The sequence below is a fragment of the Schistocerca gregaria genome, chromosome 1, assembly GCF_023897955.1.
Source record: "Schistocerca gregaria isolate iqSchGreg1 chromosome 1, iqSchGreg1.2, whole genome shotgun sequence".
Taxonomy (NCBI): Eukaryota; Metazoa; Arthropoda; class Insecta; order Orthoptera; family Acrididae; genus Schistocerca; species Schistocerca gregaria.
The window spans coordinates 793,082,818-793,107,058 of NC_064920.1; the positions used below are offsets into that span (position 1 = coordinate 793,082,818).

Sequence of the window (24,241 nt, forward strand, 5' to 3'; positions counted from 1 at the left end):
AGATGATAAAAAGAAGGCTGAAATACAACATTCTGTCTTCCGAAATTAGTTCAGCCAATAAAATCCCATCGTGGTTCCCATCTTTCAGCGTCTCAAGGGCAAAAAATAGTAGATACAGAAATAAATGAATCTGAAATTGAAAAGCAACTGAAGACTTTTGATAGAGGAAAGGTCAGTGTACCTGATGGAGCACCTTTTAGATTCTGTATCGAAAGTACCGAAGAAGAGATGACTCCTCTTCTACCTGCAGTCCACGGTAGGCCATTGGAATGAGTGAACGCCCAGTGTGTTTGAAAATACGAATCGGCTGTTACAGCCTATGAGGGTCACAGAACATATGCAGCAAGTATTACATTACTACGCCACTATCGCCAGTTATCTTTTAGAATAGGGGAATGTGTTTATGTATTTCGGCGTTTGGGAGATAACAAAAAGAGTGCTTGTTGAATATTGGATCAGATAAGCAGTTCGACTGAAGACTTGTTAAACAGGAAAGGTATGTCGTTCTTGGTGGAGAGAGAGCGTCAAACGTAAAAGTAATTATCGCCATCCCTTCGGCAAGTGTGGCAGTTCTTTTAAAGTTTGCATATATGTAAATTACCTCGCAGACGATATCTTTGGCTCTCTGAAACTATTCCAAAGAATATAGAGATCAGATCATTAGCAAATTGTTCCGAGTTACAGGAAAACTTGAAGAACACAAGCGCTTGTGCAAAGACTGGCAGCTGCCCATCAACATTGTAAGTAGGCTCTTTAGTTTTTTATGTTGGTAACGCCACGTAGCGCTCTATATGAAAATCACTGACTGTTCTGTGTGAAGGCTGTGGTTGGTTTGCATTGTTGGAGTAATATTCGCCATTGTAGTGTTGGGCGATTGGCTGTTATCAGCGCGCAATTGGAGGTGAGCTGCCAGCAGTGCTGGATGTGGGGAGAGAAACGGCGGAGTTTTGAGAGCGGATGATCTGGACGTGTGTCCACCAGAGGCAGTAAATTTGTAAGACTGGATGACATGAACTGCTATATATATTATGACTTTTGAACACTATTAAGGTAAATACATTGTTTGTTCTTTATCAAAATTTATCATTTGCTAACTATGCCTATCAGTAGTTAGTGCCTTCAGTAGTTTGAATCTTTTATTTAGCTGGCAGTAGTGGCGCTCGCTGTATTGCAGTAGTTCGAGTAACGAAGATTTTTGTGAGGTAAGTGATTTGTGAAAGGTATAGGTTAATGTTAGTCAGGGCCTTTCTTTTGTAGGGATTATTGAAAGTCAGATTGCGTTGCACTAAAAATATTGTGTGTCAGTTTAGTGTTGATCAGAATAGGTAAAGAGCGAAATGTCCGAGTACGTTCAGTTCTGCTCAGCTGTTTGAAAATCAAATAATGTAAGAGGTTTATCAGCACAGTGATTCATTAAGTTTTCTAAGGGGACGTTTCAACGTAAGTAAATCTATTGTACACAAATAGGCGAAAAGACCACATATTGGTTGATTATGTAATCCACGATTAGTCAGTGGGCGCCATCAAATCGTCAAATATCTGCTCGAAAGAAGATGATTTTTTTTTATTTCATGTCAAAAGCGCAGCACACAACATTATATTTTTGGCGAAAGATTATGCGAAATGACGAAATACAACTGGCATATGACAATCAGACTGACATTGGCAGACTGACAATCAGAGACACCAGAAAAGTCTTCAAGATTGAATCATTCAGAGAGTATCGGGGGGGGGGGGGGGGGGGGATGGTATCGGGGAATGATGCCTATTTTCTGCTGTTACTTCACTGCCTCAAGAGAGCACAACACCCAATGGTTCACTGCTTCCTAGAGTCAAAGTCTCTAGAGGCAAGCGGTCGGTGCTGTTGTAATGGATATTTTTCCTCTTTGGGAGACAAAAAACTGCACTATGTACTAATATTTAAGGTGTAAAATAGTCGCAGGAATACTTAAAAACGTGTGCGTCCATTTACTTCTAGTTCGCTCTCATACTGGAAGAGGTATTTCATCCTGATACCTGGGTAAGGCGCCATATTGTCTTTGGGGTAAGATGGACACTCGTGTACCTATTTTGTTCATTTATGTGTCTGCAGATGATGCTTTGGGATTACGAAGACGCGTCCTAACGGGACCAACATTCTTGGTGGATCTGGAAATTCAGAATCCAATTCTTCTAATGAATCTGTAAGCGCAGAAATTGCATCCAAACATGTTGCAGCTAAAGCAGGAACGTGTACCTCGTTTCAGTAGATTGCACCGATACCAATTTTGGAAATACCGGGGAAAAGGAGGAAGAAAATTGCATCGGTGCTGACAGATCAGGAAAACCTACAAGTTTAAAAGCAGCGCAACAAAAAAGGACTGATCCAAAAAACGTTCTCCAGTCACTAAACGAGGACAACGACTGTATTGTGTGTGAAATAAACTACTAGAAAAAAGCGGAAAGTATGTGAGCCGGATTCAGTGCGTTCACTCTAAGAAGTGGCTGCACAAATACGCACAGATGAAGCAGACGCGTGTAACGACTGTGCTCAAAACAGTACATATTAGCCGCAGAACGCTCGGTAATTGAAATACAACCTTTTGCTTTGTACTACTTGGCGATAAAGTATCTAATAAAATTGCAGATGTTATCACATTTATATTGCCATTTTACGCCGGTCTTCGGGGTTGGATGTCTAGTAGTCTAACCTGTACCAAAAAATTACTAAGGGACACGAAAGTTATGGTTATATCACACACTTCGGTCTTTAGTTTGAAGACACCTTGGGAAACATATGTGATTAATTTCGTTTGGAAAATCTCAAAATTTCCATAATAATTTCATGAAGAAGCAGAAAGTCTTCCCCTCGACGTACTACACAAAAACTCGTCTGACCAAGATTTCAGTATTCTTTGTCGATCTTGGACCGTTATGAAGTTGAATTAACAAATGAGATGGGGATGATTCATGTAAGGACTGCGCTATTCATCACGAGTTTATCTGGACTGTCCTAGGTTCAAATGGCTCTGAGCACTATGGGACTTACATCTGAGGTCATCAGTCCCCTAGAACTGAGACATAATTAAACCTAACTAACCTAAGGACATCACACAGCCGGTCGGTGTGGCCGAGCGTTTCTAGGCGCTTCAGTCTGGAACCGCGCGACCGCTATGGTCGCAGGTTAGAATCCTACCTCGGGCATCGGTGTGTGTGATGTCCTTAGGTTAGTTAGGTTTAACTAGTTCTAAGTTCTAGGGGACTGATGATCTCAGATGTTAAGTCCCATAGTGCTCAGAGCCATTTGACATCACACACATCCGTGCTCGAGGCAGGATTCGAACCTGCAGCCGTAGCAGTCGCGCGGTTCCGGACTGAAGCGCCTAGAATCGCTCTGCCACCGTGGCCGACGAGACTGTCCTAGAGCGACACAAATAGACACTACTAGAAAGAAATTGTGAATAGTGGAGAACCTTTCTGTCAAAACTGTAAGGTCCCACGCTCCACTACAACTGAATTATTTCCGGTAGCGTTTCAAGTAATGACCATGAGAGCAAATAAAAAGCAACTCGGAGCTGTAGTTGGATACCGACGACCGTTGGATGTAATAAACACAGAAGAAAGTGATACTGGTCTACACTCTGTTAAACACAGTACGATGGCTTCCGGAATTCTGAAGTAGATCGTGCCTTCAGAGCGTTCTTTATACGGTCTTTCCTGAAGTAGCTGTGGACATCGTTTGGAAGACACTAGACGAGTACCTCGTAGTTGTAACTTACATCATCGATGATCTCTTCCGGAGTGTGCGGCAGCTCGGAGAGCCCCATGGTCAGCGAGAGTGTCTGGCGCGCGAGCTGCTGTTGTGAAGTGGACCTACTGCGGACCGGCTCCGTGCTGTCTACGACGCCGGCGCGCTCACCCAGTTATATATACGACAGAGCGCCGGCACGCACGGCCCCCCTCTCCTACAGCGAGGCCGGTCCCGTCCGGCCGGTAAACTAGATCCGATCAGCGTTCCCCGCAGTGGTTTTTACCCTTCCCAGACGCGGGCGCAATTTCCCGCCGCTGTCTGCAAAAGACGGACGTAGTGCAACCTGCCCCAGAGTTACGTCAGCCAGTTACGCGGGAGCCACAGCTGGAGATCCCCAAATTACGCTGCATTGGCGGTCTCCAAACCCCCCCCCCCCCCCCCTCCTTCCTCCCTGTCGCCAGTTCCAGTCTATTACGCCTCTGCACTTTTTGCAGACACAAAACAAGGAGAGGACAGAAGCCTCACAGGACAGCACCGGCCCTGCCGCCTCCTTCTCCGCGGAGAGCGCGGATGCAGAAACCACAGCGCTTAACCTTGACAGCGTGTGGTTCCCTGTTCGGACCATCACAGTATTTTTATGCATCATTTCTTCTTACGAAAATACAGTACCATACCTGCTTACGCATTTCTCGAAAACATTCTGAATTGCGATTGATATACAGGGCATTTCACAATTAATGTTACACATTTCCAGAGGTTCTAGAGTGGACTTAGTAGATCAAGTTTTACGTAGGAACTCATGTCCGGCAACGTCATCCAACGACGCTACGGACCGTCAAAACTATAGGCGGCGGCGCCTGTAAATTGATACAGGGTGGTCCATTGATCGTGACCGGCCTAAATATCTCACGAAATAAGCGGCAAATGAAAAAATTACAAAGAACGAAACTTATCTAGCTTGAATGGGGAAACCAGATGGTGCTACGGTTGGCCCGCTAGATGGCGCTGCCATAGGTCAAACGGATATCAATTGCGTTTTTTTAAAAAAAAATAGGAACCCCCAATTTCTATTACATTTTCGTGTAGTACGTAAAGAAATATGAATGTTTTAGTTGGACCACTTTTTTCGCTTTGTGATAGATGGCGCTGTAATAGTCACAAACATATCGCTCACAATTTTAGACGAACAGTTAGTAACAGGTAGGTTTTTAAATTATAATATAGAACGTAGGTACGTTTGAACATTTTATTTCGGTTGCCAACTTTAAAACTTGACCTAGTCGCGTTAGCGCCTAGTTGATTCAGAACTTTTCCAAAAAGGTCTGGCGCCGCCCGGATCCAGCAGGGAGTTATCTGGAGAATTTTGCCCTGTTGTGCTGTCTTCAAGAACATTTTCTCATCTTGTCTGTTGCGGGACGGCTTATTAGACCGGCAATACTGTTTGGTGACTGCTTCGGCACCGCAAACTTAAGCACAGATTGTAGATATTCGAGCAGTCGATTGAGATCTACCTACGATTCGTTCTTTTGGCATAACGGTCGGAACTTCTCAGTATATTCTCATTCCCACAGCCATCGTGCACTTCCAGGGCTTCACATGTCTTGAGTGATTTGAAATGTTGAAAAATAGGCAGACATTTTGGGTAATTGCTGACATTTGATTTATGGTCAGAAAGCCGTGGTCTAAAGCACAATTCTCAGCCTAACGTTTCGTCTTCCATTGCTGGAGACCTCATCAGATGCTTTAACGACTCAGAAAGTTGTTATAGACTGAAAAAAAGCTCAGGAAGCCGAACTGTCAGTGTACATATCGATGCAACGGTCGCTTTGTGTTGTCATCAGGCCGCTGCCTGAGCTCACGCAGTCGCGCCGACGTATGCATTGGAGCATGTAGTGGGGAAGAGTTGGGGCTACGGTATTTGTTTTATTTATGTGTAGAAGACGAAACGTTAGGCTGAGAATTATGCCTTGGACCACGGCCTTATGTCCACAAATCAAATAGCAGCAATAACGCAAATACCAGCCGTCAAAGCGTGCATTGTATTATTGTGAGTAATATTTGTTTATTATAGTTCAGAACAAACGCAAAAAAGCGCGTTGCTCCATTTCAGCATAGCTTCGTTACTTTTTCACAGTGCTTTTTATTACAGTCGAATCATCTGAAACTGTACCTCCAGTCACTCTGGTAGTAACTGGCGTAACTCACTGAAAACTCTCCACAACTGCCCATCCACCAGGTGAGGCAGTCTTTTTTTATTTTTTATTTTGGTGGTTTATGAAGTCGCGCACACGGCGTCAGCCAAGCCCTACACCAGAAATTCGAAGTGTCTTATGAACAAAAAGATCATTTATGCAGTTTCCAGTAACGCTGAAGGCCAATTTTCGGTATGATTTAGTGGGCCAAAATAGAGTTCATGGTCCCTCATAGATTGCCGACTCTGTTTGTATGTAAACCATGTTCATAATACTTTGATTTAACCGTTTTTACGTGAAGATATAAGGACTAAAACATACAAAAACGAAAATCACTACAAAACAGTCAGAATCAAAACCAAACAGAATGTGGTTCAAAAGATTGCATTTTAATCGTAGATTACAAATCTGGTTTTCAATTTTTCGAAGGCAAAGTATTTCATATGTTGTCTTTGCACTTGAATCGATGTTTTACGTAATCAATACTAATTTTAAAAAATCTTCTTTTGGATTAAATAAATTAGTTGTATCGAGAAATTTTGACTGTGTACATCGACAACTATACTTCAGAACGTTTTTCGAAAAAGCATCCTCCACAAAATTTACTATGCCATAGCGTATAAGAGGTGGTTCTGACTTGCAGTAAATGTTAGTAACGCTGGGTATAATTTATACAAGGGAAACCAAAAACGAAAAGTCGAATCGCACGAAGAAGAGGATAAAGTAAATATAAGTAAAAAGACCGTTACGGAAGGTGACGGGTAATTTCAAGAAATTTTATGTAGTAGCCGAAAGTGTCTCATATGTTACATCAGAACCAATTTTTACTGCGCGAAGCCTCTGAAGAACAATAGGTTTTCCTTCTAAAGCATCGGTAGGTATATGGTTCGAGTGCTTGCAATCTATATTCGATTTACAAAAAGAATTGAGAATTCGGTAGATTTAATCACAGGGTGTCAGAGCACGCTATGTCTTTTGTAGTCTTCTACTTTAGTTGAAACATCTCAACTTCCCTTCTTACAGTTGGGGAGAGCAGTGGGAGTGAAGAAATCATGTGTTACAGTAGGCCTTCAACAACCAGCGATAGTGCCACTCATTTCATTCTATGCCAAATGGTACGCATATTAGTCTTGAGGGAGGGGGGGGGGGGGGGCAGTACGGCGCTAGACTTAAATGGCATGTTGGCATATTCCCCAGGCAGAAAAACGAAGAGCTTTTTTGGTCTTGTTCCTTACTTATTTTTTCTTTTTAAGAGATGAATATCTTGCATTTCTAAGGAAACCCTACCACACAACAATCTCTGCATAGGCTTCCGCCTGAACTGCGCATTCACCTACAATTCATGTCACTCCCAGTGGACGACACTGCAAGGCATAGGACGTATCGTGGAAAATGAATGCCAGGAAAACGTTTTACGATAGGCGACGCGTCCTCACGTGTTCTGAAATTCATGCAGTACAATCTGTCTAGTGTCCCGTTTTGCCATACCTCTGTTACCGCTGCTTATCAGGAGTTTGCATTTTCTGTATCTGTTGTCAGTCTCCACTGGTACTTCTCTAATAATCTCGAGTTCAGAGAGACAGTAAACTCTATCTCTCTCTTTCTTTCCAAAAATTGAAATGTTTCGTTACTTCAATTTAACTGAAACTTCGTATGTTGTCTTTTAAATTTATATCACTTTGTCGCTACCAGTTTTCTTTCATCGTTGTGGTTAACAGATTCAAGTAAGCCTCGAAGGACTTTCTATACTTCTCTGTATGCACTGACTGTCACCAATTCCGAAACACAATTCTGAGTATAGGAGTTCGTTATCCTAAGCTCTTACTTACTTCCTTCTCTCCGTCAATTTTAATAAGTTTCTGGAAGATTTATTTCTAGTAAAATGTGTGTTATCTTCTGATACGGTTATGTACGGGACTTCCGCCTCTGATGTCACAGTTCTGTTCATTTCCTGCTGCGGTCTGACGGACAGTTGTTTCTCAACGCCGGCCCTTGTTTCCAGAGATCCGAACAAGGATGCAGTGCAGGAAGATCTCTTGGAGGCCACTTCGTTTCTTCGTACATACTTCTCACAATTTTCGCCACTCAAAATGCCATTCAAGTTTTAGAAAATAGACCTACAAATCAGAAACACTCATTAGACACGAAAATTCAATCAACGCCCTTAGCTCGGTTTACAGTTCACTGAATTCCTGAGTACTGAAAATACGTTTTATCTCTGTCGTAAAGCACGTCTCAAATTTGGGTAGCGTGTTTGAACAGGACGATATTTTACAGCAGCTGTATAAGTTATACAAATCTCCAATCAGTTTATTGAAATTGTTAAAATTCAAGGTGAAACCTTTGTCTGTCCTTCATTTTGCACAATTCTCTACTAGTTTCGGTCAAATGACCATTATCAAGCTAAGTTGGCATAAACGGCAGCTTAACTTGATAATGGCCACTTGAAAATTGTGAAAAATAAAGGACAGCCGAAAGTTTCACCACGAATTTTAACAATTATTTGGCGGTTGAATGCACCCACCTGAAAACATACATAAGATTATTGAAAGATATACATAGCTTCGAGTTAAAAAGCGTTGCTATAGATCAAGACTATATTGAAAATAAGTGAATCATAAAAGGTACTGACTGATACTTCTCCTTTTGTACCAACGTATGTGGTTTGGTAGCACTGCCATCGTTTGTAGTTTGTTTTACACTTGTTTGGTACGGGTATGAGATTCTCTTTACTAGCTGTTTGTAAGGAAGGGAACAATAAGAATGAAACACAAACAACGAAGTCAACTATTAAAAAGGGTGTAAAGCAGGAAAGCAGTCTTTCCTTCCACTGTCCATTCTGTGCATGGAAGGAGCAACGTCAGAAATAAAAGGTTCAGGTTGGAATAAAAATTAAGGGTTAAAGAATATCAATGATAAGATTCGTTGGTGACTGTTATCCTCAGCGATGAAGAATTATAGGAAACAGTGAGGTTCGAATGTGGACTGACAGCAAATCGGATAAGACGACTAGCGGAAATGTGATTAATGATAAAAGCAAATGTAAATCGGGAACCACTAAAGGGACGAAGTAAAGGAATTATGCTGCGTCGGAAGCGAAATAACATATGACGGATGAAGCAAGAAGGACATAAAAGAACCAGATTAACACATCTTGGTCAAAAGATGTCTGCAGGTATCAACCATTGGCCTTGATTTGAGGAAGAAATTTTTGAGAATGTACGTTTTGTAATGTACGGAAGTCAACCGTGGACTGTTGAGAAACTGTAAAAGAGTGTCGAAGTATTTGAGACATTGTTATTGGATGTTAAAAATTAGCTTGGCATAAAATAAGAAATGAGAAGGTTACCCGCAGAATTGTAGAGGAAAGAAATATGTGCCAAACACTGACAAAAAGAAGATACAGGATGACAGGAGATGTGTTAAGACGTCAGGGAATAACCTCCATGGTACCAGAGTGAGACGCAAAGACTAAAAACCGAAGGGGGAGAAACAGAGTGGAATATATCCACCAAAGATATTCGTTGTAAGTGCTACTAGAAGACGAAGAGGTTAGCACTGAAGAGAAAGTCGCGGCGAGTCGCATGAAAACAGAAGACTGACGGCTTGTAGGCCTTCTACGGTTTTTTACCTGCTTATTATTTCCACATTCGTAGTGCATGTTTTCAATGTATTTTAGCTGTCTTTCATATGAAAATACTATTTTGTGAAACTTAAATTTTTTGTCACTGTTTTGGTCTAATAACTTGAGCCTTGATTATATAATGAATCATTCGATAGTTTGCTTATTTTTGGTTATATTTTATTGGTTCCGTTTATATGATCTATGTTCAGGTCATCTGCTGTCCATGAAGATGTATTGAGGGTCTATTTACTGGTTTTGTTAGTTCAAAAATGTTCAAATGTGTGTGAAATCTTATGGGTCTTAAAAGCTAAGGTCATCAGTCGGTAAACTTACACACTACTTAACCTAAATTATCCTAAGGACAAACACACATACACACACCCATGCCCGAGGAAGGACTCGAATCTCCGCCGGTATCAGCCGCACAGTCCATGACTGTAGCGCCTGAGACCGCTAGGCTAATCCCGCGCGGCGGTTTTGTTTGCATGTTTTGAAATTTTGCTAGCAGTACGCCATATATACATATTGTGGTGTGGAAATGTTGAACATATGCGATTTATAAAGCGTGTAAAACGTAAATGGAACATGGAAAGGTAAAGAGCGAGGAGCTGGTAGTAGAAAGTGCCAATAGAAGTTCATTTATCCAAAAAATCGAAATTATTACGTTTGACTCAAGCTCAGCACTGCTCCTTAGAAAAAAATAAAATTTTTATAAGTTTATTACCGTCAGGTTTAACACGAGTACATGAGCAACACGTGCTCCACAGGCACTAAAAGGATTTACAAAACACGCAATAAAACACCCAATTTACAATAGACGACTACCCCCTGTCCCCGATAATCTTGACATGCACACCACCTGGTAAGATGACGCAACTTTATAGTTTTCCCAGGGCATTAAACTATCACCAAAAGACAACTGAAGTATTTGAAAAAACTCTCGTAAAACGTGGAAACAGATAACACAAACACAATAGAAATGGATATGAAAACCGACTATCAGAATTCTGAAAAACAGTTTATAGAGCCATAAAATCTGACCATATCTAATAAAAAACAGAAAAAATGTAAACATACAGTCAGAATTTTAAATAATTTATAAAATCATAAAGGCTTATGGAATTAAGTAAATGGAGTATTAACAGCCCACCGGTTCCACAGTAATGGAGGTTTATAAAGTAAGGATGTATCTTTACTTATAAAATTAACGAAACAAAGTTACAGCAAGTTAAACCATGTTTACATCACAATTTTATGAAAACCCAATGAAAATGGTTTTAGAGCACCTACTGCCCACTAGTAGGCTAAAAAGTGCAAAAGTACAATAGAGCGAAGACTGCTATCGATAGTAGGTTTACGAGTCGATAAAAGGCTGTACTGTACAGGTCTGGTCCTTGGTGCCTCCACCATAAAGTTTCGCGTTTTTTGTTGAGGGTTTCGGGCAGTCGTTCTCCATGAGACAGCAAAATGTGCGGCAATGAGGCTCTAAAGATCTGAGTGAGTCTCAGACAGACCGATCGAGGTGGAAAACGACGGTTTTGAAAATCTACAAAGTGGGCTGTCCACAGTTACTAAAACAGGCAACATTTGTCTGGAATCTGAATCAGTCTTTACAGGCCTGTGGAGAGCAGTTACATGGTGCCTTATTAAACATTTTATTTACTTCGCCGACTATAGGATACATCCCAAGGGCCAAAACATATATCAGTCTTTAACGTTTTTCCCACGTACGTTCATCTGTATTATCTCTACAATGTTTTGTCAGTAGCATCTCCTTCACGGTAGTCATTTCTTTCACATCTTCCTTGAGTTAAATGGTGGAAAAATATTTTTCTATTAAAATTCCGATTTTCTGGTCTTCCGCACGTTTCTTAGGCAACTGTTCGACTAGCTTCGAGTCACCGTTCCTTCTTAGTCTCGGTTATGTAAGTATATAGTAAGTATTTAAAATAACGTTATAATTTTTCCGCGTTAAATGGATCATACATCTATATGGTGAAGGTATATGACACTCGAACTGCTGATCCATCATAAGAATAGTTTACTCCTAAATGATCCACGACTTTCATGACTCATGGTTCCCTTGCGTCCCGTACGGCGATATATATGTTTAGTATTATTAAGTGCATTAATTATCCCTGATATGCAATGCTACAATTGTGACCGATGAATTTTAATTTCATTATAGTCATAGTAACCACAAATACAACATTCGTAAGCAACTCATAACTTTTTGTTTTTAAAGGCAAAACGAGAGAGTGCAATACTCAAGCCACTGGATCAATGCCTGGGAGATCCTGGAATCATGGTTCCCATTTTATGTGGTTTCCCTAAATCATTTGATAAACTGCTTTATCGGCTCTTTAAATGAGCCACAACATATTACTTCCCTCCCTCCTCCCCCGTCCTTCTTCAGTATCCCAACAGTTTCAACGCTGACGAGACAGACTCCAAATTTTTGTTATAATTTTTAGAAACTATATGGGATCAGACATCAATGCGGTTTTGCAGAAGAATCTGCTAGAAATGTATAGTCCGACGGTAGTGGTAGAGTGGTTGAGATACAGTCCTCGTAGCCGTGAGGAACAGGATTCAAGCCTCCGTCCAGCTATATTAATTTAGGATATTCACAGTTTCGCTACACTACTGCAGGCTGAAACTGATTCCTGCTGCACATATTATCATACGAAAAAATACGAAAAATTTGAGATAAGAAAAGAGATCGTCTGTGGAAGTTTACTAATCCCGTTACACAAAATGCACTACTGGTGAATTTGGTGTACGTTGCTAATCATAACTGATGCAGCAAAGTGCCTTAAAATAAACGACACTGAAAGGGGCGAGTGTTTTCTGTTTGCCCTTGAAAGTGTCGGATGACAGGTTCCGCCGCATTCCCGGAGTGTGCAGATGATGAACCGGCAACCAGTCCAGGCGGAACCACCTGGCCGCACTGCGGCTGACGTAACCGGAGAGCCGAGTTGCCCCACCGCTAGTCACCGCCAATTGTTCCTGCTCCCGGCAGTGATTGGCCGGCGGCGATTGCGCATACTCGCTGTCACAACGGAATCGTAGCTTTCAGTACTTTGCCCTTCAGTTGTTCTTTCGACCGGACAGTCAAGCACTACCGGAAACAGCGTAGACATCGCTGGGACTCTGGATGTAGGCACACCGGGCAAAAAAATTAGTCGCCGCCCAGGAAACAAGAGTCCACAGGTTTCTTCAGGTACGGCATATGCAGATGAATATACTCATTGATGATTGGATACCGTAGAGATGTTAAATTGTGGGAATGTGGGTTGTTACGTTTCATCTGCTGTTCCAAACAGTCCAAGACATTTTCTGTGGCTAATGTAAAGTGACTTAGCGGGCTAGCGGCGGTGGCTGAATATTTGTCAAACCGTGAAAGTAAGCATGCAGCCCTGTGAAGAAGGTTGTTGTCACTCTTGGAGTGTGCGGAATATTCTCATCATGAAGGTGGAGAAGAAAGAGCATCACTTTGTTACCGAGAACATTGAGTTAATCCTACTTCTTGTACGTATTCTGAATGATTGGGTCTTTAGTCATGGTAAGATAAACGCCGTCAAAACATCATAGAACAGCCTCCGCCATGAATTACAGCAGACATACAGAGTAGGTGAAACGCATCAATGGGCCGCCGCTGCATTCGACCCTTGCCTAATTTGATAGCAGGCAAAATCTCAGTTTTTCGGACCATGCTGCAAGCTAGTCAGCTACTGTCCAGGTTCTGTGTTGCTTGACTCACAGAAGCTGTGCAACTTCATATGTCGCTGTGAGCAACGGCGTTTTGCGACGTAGCCGCCAACTTTTCACTGCGAGCAATTCCTGGCACAACTTTCGCTCGGAAACTGGTTGAGATGGACTTGCATTAACTGACAGCAGTAGTCCTGTCGGGTTTGAAATCGACAGTCATTGGCAGTGTCATCTTAATACAACGCCGCCGTTACACGGCTGAGAGTGGTACACCATTCCTTGTAGACACAATAGCACCTCGCATCGACACACCAAGGTAAAAAAAAAAGCGGTAACCAAATACACGGCGTTATCATGGGAACGTCCAGACGCTATAGTTTCTGTCTTCGCTCCACGTAGACCACCTGTTACGAATTCTTCACTATCTACAGCTCGTTAAATTAAAGTCTTTCCCAGGCTCGTCTTTCAAAATTTGTGCCTCAGATATGCTATCATATAGCAACTTCCTAAATTCCTCTTCCTCATTGATAGGTAATTACACTTAATCATGTAAACAGATTTTATTTTACTTTTTGAGTGGTTCATTCTCTACCCAAGTGAGCATGGTGTGCTGTCGAAGAACAGCGTTCGTTTCAGTCAGTTTCCAGCACACTGGAAATGATTGTAACCAGTTGGTAAATTTTAGACGCAAATGTCGATAATCCAACTGACCTACCCGCTACCGTAGCCGAGGTCGAGTGCTCCAGTGGGAGGCACGCCGCTTCAAGTCGTGGACGTGGATGAAATTTTCACTGCAAGTATCCAGCCGGCTAGGGGAGAATACATTCTTTGCGCTGTACGTATTGTAAAACTTCAGCATTAAGCATGACGTTTTAATTTATTACTTCTACGCTACTAACTCTATTTACAACACATTTTGCAGTCAGTATCCATATCTACCACTGAATTTACCTGCATATTGTGGGGAAGGCGAGCCAAAGGTTGCGTTTCATTAGCAGGACATTTAGAAGATGCAACAAGTCCACTAAAGAGACAGCTTACACTACACTCGTTCGTCCTCTGTTGGAATATTGCTGCGCGGTGTGGGATCCTTACGAGGTGGGATTGACGGAGGACATCGAAAGGGTGCAAAAAAAAGGGCAGCTCGCTTTGTATTGTCACGTAATAGGGGAGAGAGTGTGGCCGATTTGATACGCGAGTTGGGATGGAAGTCATTAAAGCAAATATGTTTTCCGTCGCTGCGACATCTATTTACGAAATTTCAGTCACCAACTTTCTCTTGCGAATGCGAAAATATTTTGTTGAGCCCAACCTACATAGGTAGGAATGATCATCAAAATAAAATAAGAGAAATCAGAGCTCGAACAGAAAGGTTTAGGTGTTCGTTTTTCCCGCGCGCTGTTCGGGAGTGGAATGGTAGGGAGATAGTATGATTGTGGTTCGATGAACCCTCTGCCAAGCACTAAAATGTGCATCATGTAGATGTAGAATATGTCTTTGTACGATAGTGAGAAACACGTGAAAAACTAGCTTTTCTAAAACGGAGCGCGTCGTCAAATATTCAACATATTAACTCATTTGCGAAGTAATTCAGACGTTTGAATCTGTTTCTCACTGGAGTTCGGTTCCTTAACTAGTCGCGGATTAGGGGTTACTCGCTAAGGAACTCTTTGCGTGACGTATTTTTGCGCAGCTTCTCTTCCATAGTGAAATTTTTGCTTGTAGTGTGAAACAGTAATAAAAATGGCTCAACTCAGAGGCACTAGCGAGAGACTTTATTGCGGGCGTGCTTTTGTTTTCCGCCAGAAGGCAGATCTCCCGAACACTTTCGCGGAAGACGAGGTGCAGAAATGACATCAGAAGCAAAACGAAGAAATATACTTGTGTGTGGACTTAAATGAGTTCTACTTTAAAGGAGACCACCGTTATTTCAACATTCTTTTTAAGTACACAAATTTGCAGCTTCAGTCTCTTGTCTTTTACCCCGCACACGATGTTGTTTTACCTCTACCAAAACATTGTCACGCGGGATCAAGAGCGTGTCTGTACCATACTCCTCGTTCGTTATCACTGAGGTGATCTATTTTGAGGCAAAGAGGTTAAGGACACCGTCAAAGGTCAGAAAACAGTCTCGTTTCACAACAAATAAATGATTCGAGGGACAATCTGAGCAGCCGTCTTCGGTTGTTTGCAGATGACGCTGTCGTTTATCGTCTAATTAAGTCATCAGAAGATCAAAACAAACTATAAAACGATTTAGAAAAAATATCTGAATGGTGCGAAAACTGGCAGTTGACCCTAAATAATGAAATATGTGAGGACATCCACATGAGTGCTAAAAGGAATTCGTTGAACTTCGGTTACACGATAAATCAATCAAATCTAAAGGCCGTAAATTCAACTAAATACCTAGGTTCTACAATTACGAACGAAGTAAATTGGAAGCAACACACAGAAAATGTTGTGGGTAAGGCTAACCAAAGACTGCGTTTTACTGGCAGGATACTTAGAAAATGTAACAGACCTACCAAGGAGACTGCCTCACTAAGCTTGTCCGTCCTCTTTTAGAATACTGCTGCGCGGTGTGGGATCCTTACCAGGTAGGACTGACGGTGTACATCGAAAAAGTTCAAAGAAAGGCATCACGTTTTGTATTATCGAGAAATATGGGAGAGAGTATCACAGAAATGATACAGAATTTGGGCTGGAAATCGTTAAAAGAAAGGTGGTTTTCGTTGCGACGGAAACTTCTCACGAAATTCCAATCACCACCTTTCTTCTCCGATTGCACGAAAATCTTTTGTTGACACCGACCAACATAGGGAGGAACGATCACGATGATAAAAGAAGTGAAATCGGAGCTCGTACGGTAAATATAGGTGTTCATTCTTTCCGTGCGCTATATGAGATTGGAATAATAGAGAATTGTGAAGGTGGTTCGATGAACCCTCTGCCAGGCACTTAAATGTGATTTGCAGAGAATCCATGTAGATGTAGATGTAGATGAAATGGTTCCTTAGTAATGCGGGCAGCCTCGTGTCTCTGTGTCGCTGTACAATGTAGGAGAGTACTCCCTTTTGTGTGCAGGCTGTATTTGGGATCAATAGATCGCCTAGGAAACCCTACCAGACGAAATTTAATTTTAACTATTTCGCAAAAATACTATTTTATAGAAGTTATTGAATGAAAAGCCTATAACGGTAGCATTTTAGGTTCATAACTTAACTCTATAAAATTTCGCTACACAATTTTTGGTTTAACGACTTTGTAAAAGTCGCCTAGACGGTCTAAGGGACATTACAAATTTGTATTTCTTATGACAAATTTTTCACTTAAATTTTCATCTGCGATGCTCAAGTATAATTCATTGTGGCCTACATGGCGAGTAGGATCGCCGCTTCATCGAGATTGTTCGTTCCTGTTGAGCGTGCTGACGTGCGCGTATAGGCAACGCCACCTAGGTGACGTTGGTATAGAATGCTTGTGCGACCTATTCTTGAGTACTACTAGGGTGTTTGGGATCCGCGCCAGGTCGGGTTAAAGGAAGGCATCGAAGCAATCCAGAGGCGGGCTGCTACATTTATTATCGGTAGGTTCGAACAACACACAAGTGTTTCGGAGATACTTCGAGAACTCAAATGGAATCCCTGCAAGGAAAGCGACGCTGTTTTCGATAAACGTTATAGAGAAAACTTTGAGAATCGGCATTTAAAGTTGGCTGCAGAATAATCCTACTGCCACCAACATACGTTTCACGTAAGGACTACTAAGATAAGGTCCGAGTAATCAGGACTCATACAGAGAGGCATAAAGAGTCGTTTTTCCCTCGCTCTATCTGCTAGTGGAACAGGAAAGGAAACGACAAATAGTGGTACAGTGTACCCTCCGCCACGCACCGTACTATTGCTTGTAGCGTACGCATGTGGATGTAGAAACAAGCCACCATTCACCGCTGTGAGTAGCCACTAGCGAGGGAATGAGAGAAATGACGTGCTGACTACTGTCTGTTGCTGCATTGGACGGTGTCTGTGGCACCGGCTTTCAGCTAGCAATTACGTGAATTTTCAGAACTTTGTTTCGACACTAAATAAAAATAACTTTCTTTCAACATCACTTTGACTGGCTAACTAGCGCCCATACAGGATACCGTCACGAGAAAACATCATCTTAATTTTTAAAGAACTATTTTACTACAGTAGCTCCCTTTAGATGTCTACACCCTTGACCATCCTCGCCAGGACTCACTCTAACCTTGTACAAATTAATGAAAAAAATTCATTTAAAAATGAAAATAATTGAACTCATTAAAGATTTACTAAAATCACTTTGAATGGCGATATTGATTAAGAAACAACAACAAAGAGTTGTGCCTCGTCGTATTGGAGCTGTAAGTAAATAATATTCCTTAAGGAAACGCAAGATAACAATAGAAATGTAAGAATAAACAAATTTTATCTATATATTGTGTTCAAACGAAATACTTTCTTACAATACATCGTCAGCAAATAAAGGTATCCAGAAATTTATTATTTATTTAGTTTCCCATCACACGTGCATATAACCTTTAATGCAACTATCTACTCAATTGTGTTTGTTTTACACCAAAGGATATGTAAATAGTTTAGTGAAGCTTTTGCGTTAGCTACTTTGCCCCGTATTTTTCTAGTATAACTGCTAATGCTGCTAATGATAGCTGTGAGTCACTCATTCTTGCATACATGATCAAAATATGATCGTGCTAATATTGCAAATATTACCACAGTGTTTGTTTTTGACGGCCGGAGTGGCCGAGCGGTTCTAGGCGCTACAGTCTGGAACCGCGCGATCGCTACGGCCGTAGGTTCGAATCCTGCCTCGGGCATGGATGTGTGTGATGTCCTTAGGTTAGTTAGGTTTAAGTAGTTCTAAGTTCTAGGGGACTGATGACCTCAGAAGTTAAGTCCCATAGTGCTCAGAGCCATTTGAACCATTTTTTTGTTTGTTTTTGTATTAATATCGTTAACAACCGTTTATGCGGTCTAGTGAGTAGTGTCATTTGCTATCCGTGCAAGGTTAACTGTTCGGACTTTTCCGCTTACAGATGGTCTGGGACAGGAGCCAGAAAGCCTCGTGAAGTCAATTGAAGATCAGCTTGAATAAGCAGTGACATTGACACGCCAACTGCCGAGGTGGAGACGAATAAAGAGGCCTGCGACCGGCTGTGAATCACGCAACAATAAAGGGAGCTGTCGGCTCCCGTTCTGCAGTAGTAGGACTAAAATGCCCGACCGCACTCAGTAAGATTTCCCTGGGTTTTTCTAAGTCACTGCTGGCAGATTTACAGACCCATCCTTGTCCAACCCGAGCTTGTGCTAAGTCTTCACTAATCTCATCGTCGACGAAATATTAAACGCTAAATTTTAATTTGAAATGACGGGTAAGTTTTACTCTATTAGACATGCCAATGAGTCCCTCTCACGATGATGTTGTTGTCATATAGCTTTTACTGTTAGGAGTTAGGTAAGGTGCCGCGAATTATCAATTTCACGTTTACGCTTGAATTGTCGCCCCACCTGACAGTCGCACAAGCGTTGCTCCTACTTTCCTCATTCGCCAGGGGTTTCAGGTATGTGCCCGTTGCCGAGTGCAGCGCCACAGCGGGGCGAGTAGTAGCGCGCTTTCAAAGTGAGCTGGAGTCTGACGAACGGAACTGAAGTGGCAACTTCAACTTGGTGCCAGTGTCGGACCACTGTGGGTGAAGGCCGGCCGACAAGTCTTCAGAACATCGCCGGGCCGGGCCGATGCATGGCGCGACACCCGAGCTGGTTTGGATATTGGCGTAGCTGACCCTGTATGTGCCAGTTTCAGCGCAGTTCCGTATAGACAGAAGATGGGCAGCGGCTGTCACTGTTGGGGTGATGAGGCTGAGGTGGTGAAGAGTATGAGTTCGTGCCAGCCAGAGAAAGCGGAAACAGCAAGCTGGAGCTCGAGGGCGGACACCTGAATGTCGAGTTGGAATCAGGGTAGAGCAGCAAGGCAGTTGGGCTGGCGGACTGCCAAGACTTGGTCCAACTTGCTGTCAACACGAGGCATGGTTCTTACTGGAGCAGTGGGCGGTGTTTGCCTACCTATATCCAGCAGACACGGAGCAGCTGAGAGCAGGGAAGTGCTAGCTGAAGCGTGGTTTCATTTATTACAAGTGTAAGGCAGAATGTAGTGTCTTCTGCTATATTGTCGTGCAAACCGTTCAGCTCGTGGTAGCATGCTTAAGTAACCATGGAATGCCGTTGGTTAAACTCAGCAAATCCACTGTTAGGACTATAATTTCAAGAACAGTACTATACCTGACCGAATTGCATTTTAGGGACAAGTTGCGTGTTATTAATGTTGCTTTTCTTTACATCCTTCTATAGAATGTACATACACTGTCGAAAAAAAAATCGCAACTTCGAGAAGGAGTTGTCCGACATAAATGAAAGATGGTAGGTGTGTTTCTACTTCTGAAACATGATGTCTGTCCAGATTTCGCGCCCAGCCACATAAGAGTGGTGCTAGTAGCGCTGCTATGAGGATACAAATCAGGTTTGCTTTAAAGACACTTGTACCGGTAGTGAGGGTTCAAAATGGTTCAAATGGCTCTGAGAACTATGGGACTTAACATCTGAGGTCATCAGTCCCCTATAACTTAAAACTACTTACACCTAACTAACCTAATTACATCACACACATCCATGCCCGAGGCAGGATTAGAACCTGCGACCGTAGCGGTCGCGCGGTTCCAGACTGTAGCGCCTAGAACCGCACGGCCACTCCGGCCGGCTCGTGAGGGTTCGTTACCTATGAGACTGTACGTGGTAAGTTGATGTCAGTCAAGAATTTCCTTAAGGCGATAAAGATGTCATTATCAACACTTCACTAAGAAGAGTGCAACAGACCGATCGAAGCGTCGATCATTGAAGAAATCTGAAGAGGAGTATGATGCAATCTAGGGACTCATGAGATTTTATCATCAATGTTTCTGAATCTTTCCGCCAACACACTGGTCTCTTCGGACCAATGGCAACCGCTTTAGTTACGGAAGAACTTTTCTTTACTACAATACTGCAGAAAGACTTGGCAGGAATGTTACCATTGTTTGTCATTGCTGGCAGCTGTGATCATACGAATGTACGGTCGCATGAAGACCAGGCTGGTGTGCCACATGGCACTTTCGTGAGGGAAGATTATCGTCTCTGACGTATGGCTCTGACGCATCGTACTGCATCTGGAGCAACAACTGGAGCCAGCACAGCCACACAACGAACTGTTACAAATCGGTTATTTCAAGGACATCTCCGACCTAGAGTCTCTGTAGCGTGTATTCCATTGATTCCAAACTATCGCCGTTTGCGACCTCAGTGGTGTCGAGCGAGAGCTCATTGGAGGGCAGTGTGAAGGTCTGTTGTGTTTTCTGATGGAAACTGGTTCTGCCTTGGTGTCAGTCACGGCAGTGTGTTGCTTAGAAGGAGGCCAGTCGAGGACCTACAACCAATTTGTGCGCGCGCTAGATGCGACTTCGTAGGACAGTGGTTACCACACGCACAGACTGCAACTCTGTACCTCTGTCTGCTGACCCGACCTGTTGCACTTCCATTAGTGAACAACATTCCAGGGGCTGTTTTCCATCAGGATAACACCCTCCCACGTTCCAATGTCGTAACCCATATGCTCTACACAGTGACGGAATGGTGCCTTGGCCTGTTCGATCACCAGATTTGTCTCCAATCGAGCACATATGGGACATCATTGGAGGATAGCTCCAGCGTCATCCACAAACAGCTATAATCGTCCCTGTAAAGACCGGCCAAGTGCAACAGGCATGGAACTCCATCCCACAAACTGTCATCCGGCGCCAGTACAACACAATGCATGTTCTTTTACGTGCTTACATTCAACATTCTGGCAGTTACACTGGTTATTAATGTTCCAGCGTTTTACTTGTGCAATGGCCTACCTTGCACTTACATGAATTTGTGATCCTGCGAAGTAAATCACATAGCTCATCTAGACAAATATATTCCCCAAATTTCATTACTAGCATTAATTACTTTTTGTTGTTGTGATTGTTTTCGGTCAGTGTATGATTTATGCTTTACTGCAAACTGTGTCTGTTAGTGTCGTCTGTCTGATGTTTGCTTAAGGTGTCGACCTTTGTTGGACGCATTTATTATTGGGTTCTGGAACAAGATCCTTGGTTGGGTGTCTTTGTGTTATCGTGTTGATGGGTATGTTGCTCCTTTATGTGCTAATTCGTGTGCCCTTTATTGTAAGGTTTCGATCTCAGAAGGACGAGATATTCATATTCATCACGTTCGATTTCATGGGAATCACTATGACTCACTATCATGATGTGATGCGCGACAGAAAGAAGGTCAGCATCGGTCGCCATGTCATCTGTCTTTTCTATTGCATTGCAGATCTAGGTTTCAGCTGATAGCGCTGTCATCAGCAGTGTGTTTTAACTCTGTATCACTATTTATTACGCAATGCTGATAGCTACACTGTCAGCTGAAACCTGTATCTGCAATACAATAAAAAAGACAGATGGCATGACGACTTTCTTTCTGTCCTATATTGATATCTGATGCTGTGTATCAGATATCTTTTTTTTTTTTTACATGTTTGTGCCTTACAAGGCTGGTTACTCCAGTGGGTCAAGAGTGTCATAAGTATTACTGTATTATACCAGGTATCAAGGTCATCTGATAACCTTAACGACAACTCTTGGTTCGTGCTTTCTCAACATGCACTTTTATATTGCTCAGGTATTTAATAAAGTTGTTTTGCATTTGGTCGCGAGTCAGCGCTTCCGCAGCCCCCAGCCACTTTCCTCTCCCACCGTCATCCTGCGCGCCACGATATAACCGAGATACAAGATACGGAGACACGCTCAGTGTTAAGTTGTATCGTGGGACCAGCAGAGTATGGAAGGCCATTCCACTGTAGAGTGCGGCACTCCGATCGTGTGTCAGTTGTCAGTCCACGTGAAAATCTGAATGTCCCCCATAAATCACTGTTTGAGAAATGCAGTGGGTGTTTCGTCAAGCGCGAACAGTCCCAACTGCTACGATTGCTGCCAATCATTTAACAGTGTTAACGACTGTACGGCAAGGTTTGAGTAGTGCTGCTTTTGGAAAATACGAAGGGCGTCCAGAAAGTAAGTTCCCATCACTCGAGAAATGGAAACGACTATGAAAAACAGATAAAGCTCTGCACAGATGTGTTGGGCAGTGTCTCTAGTATGACCTCACACAGCATCACGTCGCTCTTCTCATTTTTGAGCTCACAGTTAGCGCGTAAAGATGTCTAGAAAATAGTGTCTCCCGCCAAGTACGAGGTCCTGGTGACAAATTGCGCCTGAAGCTATGCAGCCAACATTACATGACTGTCGTGCTGTTTCTTCTTCAAGATAATTCTCAGCCGCATTCTGCAGGGGCAATGAAGTTGCTCCTGCATCGTTCTCAATTGGAAATGTTTGATTATTCACAATACAGCCAGTAATTGTCTCCCTCCGAGTTTCATCTCTGCTCACATGAACCGCTGGCTATGAAGACATCATTTTGGCACGGACAACGAGCTGTAGGCCAGCGTGGAGAATTGGCGGAAAGCACTGGCGGCTGCCTTCTATGATGAGGGTCTTGAAACGTTGGTACAACGCTACGACAAATGTCTAGGTCAGAACGGCGACTACGTAGCGAATTAGATGGAAGGTTTAGCTAACTGTTACAAATAAAACATTTCTGATATCCACTGTGGTTTCCATTTCACGATCAATCGTAACTTAGTTTCTGGACCGGCCTCGTAGTTGCATGATGCTGGTTGAACTGTACTCTGACCGTCACGATTGCCGCTATTACCACAGCAACATAACACTACAGATTTATATCCTGTTCCAAATATCGGTCGTTGTGTTTTGCCTTGGGGCTGACATGACCAGAATGTTGTTTTGTGTGAAACTTAATCGCCTTAAAGTTATTTTGGCATTTCAGTCGTAACTATAACTACATCTACACACCGTAAACCACCTTACGGTGTGTGGTGGAGCGTACTTCTGGTACCGCTCTCACTGTTCCACTAGCGGACGCTACTCAGTAAGAACGGCTTTCGGTAAACCTCTGCACGAGCTCCGGTTTCCTTATTTTCCCGTCCTGGTCATTTATCGGGATGCGTGTGGTAGGAAGCAATAAGTTGTGCAAGTCTTCTTGGAACGTACACACTAAGAATTCCAAAGGAAACATTTTCTTGATGCACAACGCTCCTCACTAAGTGCATGCCACAGATGTTTGATGAGCAATAACGTACCGATCTAATGTTTTCTAAACTAATTCCTGACGGAGCTCCCACCGTTTCTTTGAATCTTCTCTATTTCCTCTAGCAAACGTACCTCGTAAGAGCCCCAGGTGGCCGGGCAGCATTCAAGGATCAATAGATCGATCAAGTATTTTGTAAGCCACTTCAATCATGGATGAATCACCATTTTCTAATGACTCTTTCCGTGAATGTCAGCCTGCTTTTCCTGCAACTAGTTTTACATGGTTGCACCACTGTAGGTCGCCCCAGACGGTTTCTTCCAAAAGTTTTATAATTGTTGCTGTGCCGGCCGGAGTGGCCGTGCGGTTCTAGGCGCTACAATCTGGAACCGAGCGACCGCTACGGTCGCAGGTTCGAATCCTCCCTCGGGCGTGGATGTGTGTGATGTCCTTAGGTTAATTAGGTGTAATTAGTTCTAAGTTCTAGGCGACTAATGACCTCAGAAGTTAAGTCGCATAGTGCTCAGAGCTATTTGCTTTTGTTGCTGTTTCCAGTGCCTTTTCGCAATCAGTGTAGCCAAACAGCATTGCGTCTCTCTGCCTATTTAAGCGTAAAAGGCTACATTCATTTTTGTAGACAGTCCATTGTAACTCCTTGTACGAAGCGTCGATCCTCTACGTCTTCCTGCATTTCATCACAATTTTCTGTCACAGG

The 24,241-nt window shown here is 42.7% G+C and overlaps 1 protein-coding gene across 3 annotated transcripts in view; it reads right to left on the reverse strand.

Moving 5' to 3' along the window:
* LOC126269845 (protein henna) overlaps positions 1-24,241 on the reverse strand; it is a 108,437-nt gene that overhangs the window by 40,301 nt on the left and 43,895 nt on the right. Inside the window, exon 1 of one of the 3 annotated variants that reach the window (XM_049974024.1) lies at positions 3,759-3,879. The exons of the other annotated variants lie outside the window; for them this stretch is intronic. Within the exon in view, the coding sequence (XP_049829981.1) occupies positions 3,759-3,806 (48 nt within the window). The 5' untranslated portion in view covers positions 3,807-3,879. Of the gene's footprint in view, positions 1-3,758; positions 3,880-24,241 lie in introns of those variants that run through there. 3 annotated transcript variants of the gene reach the window in all.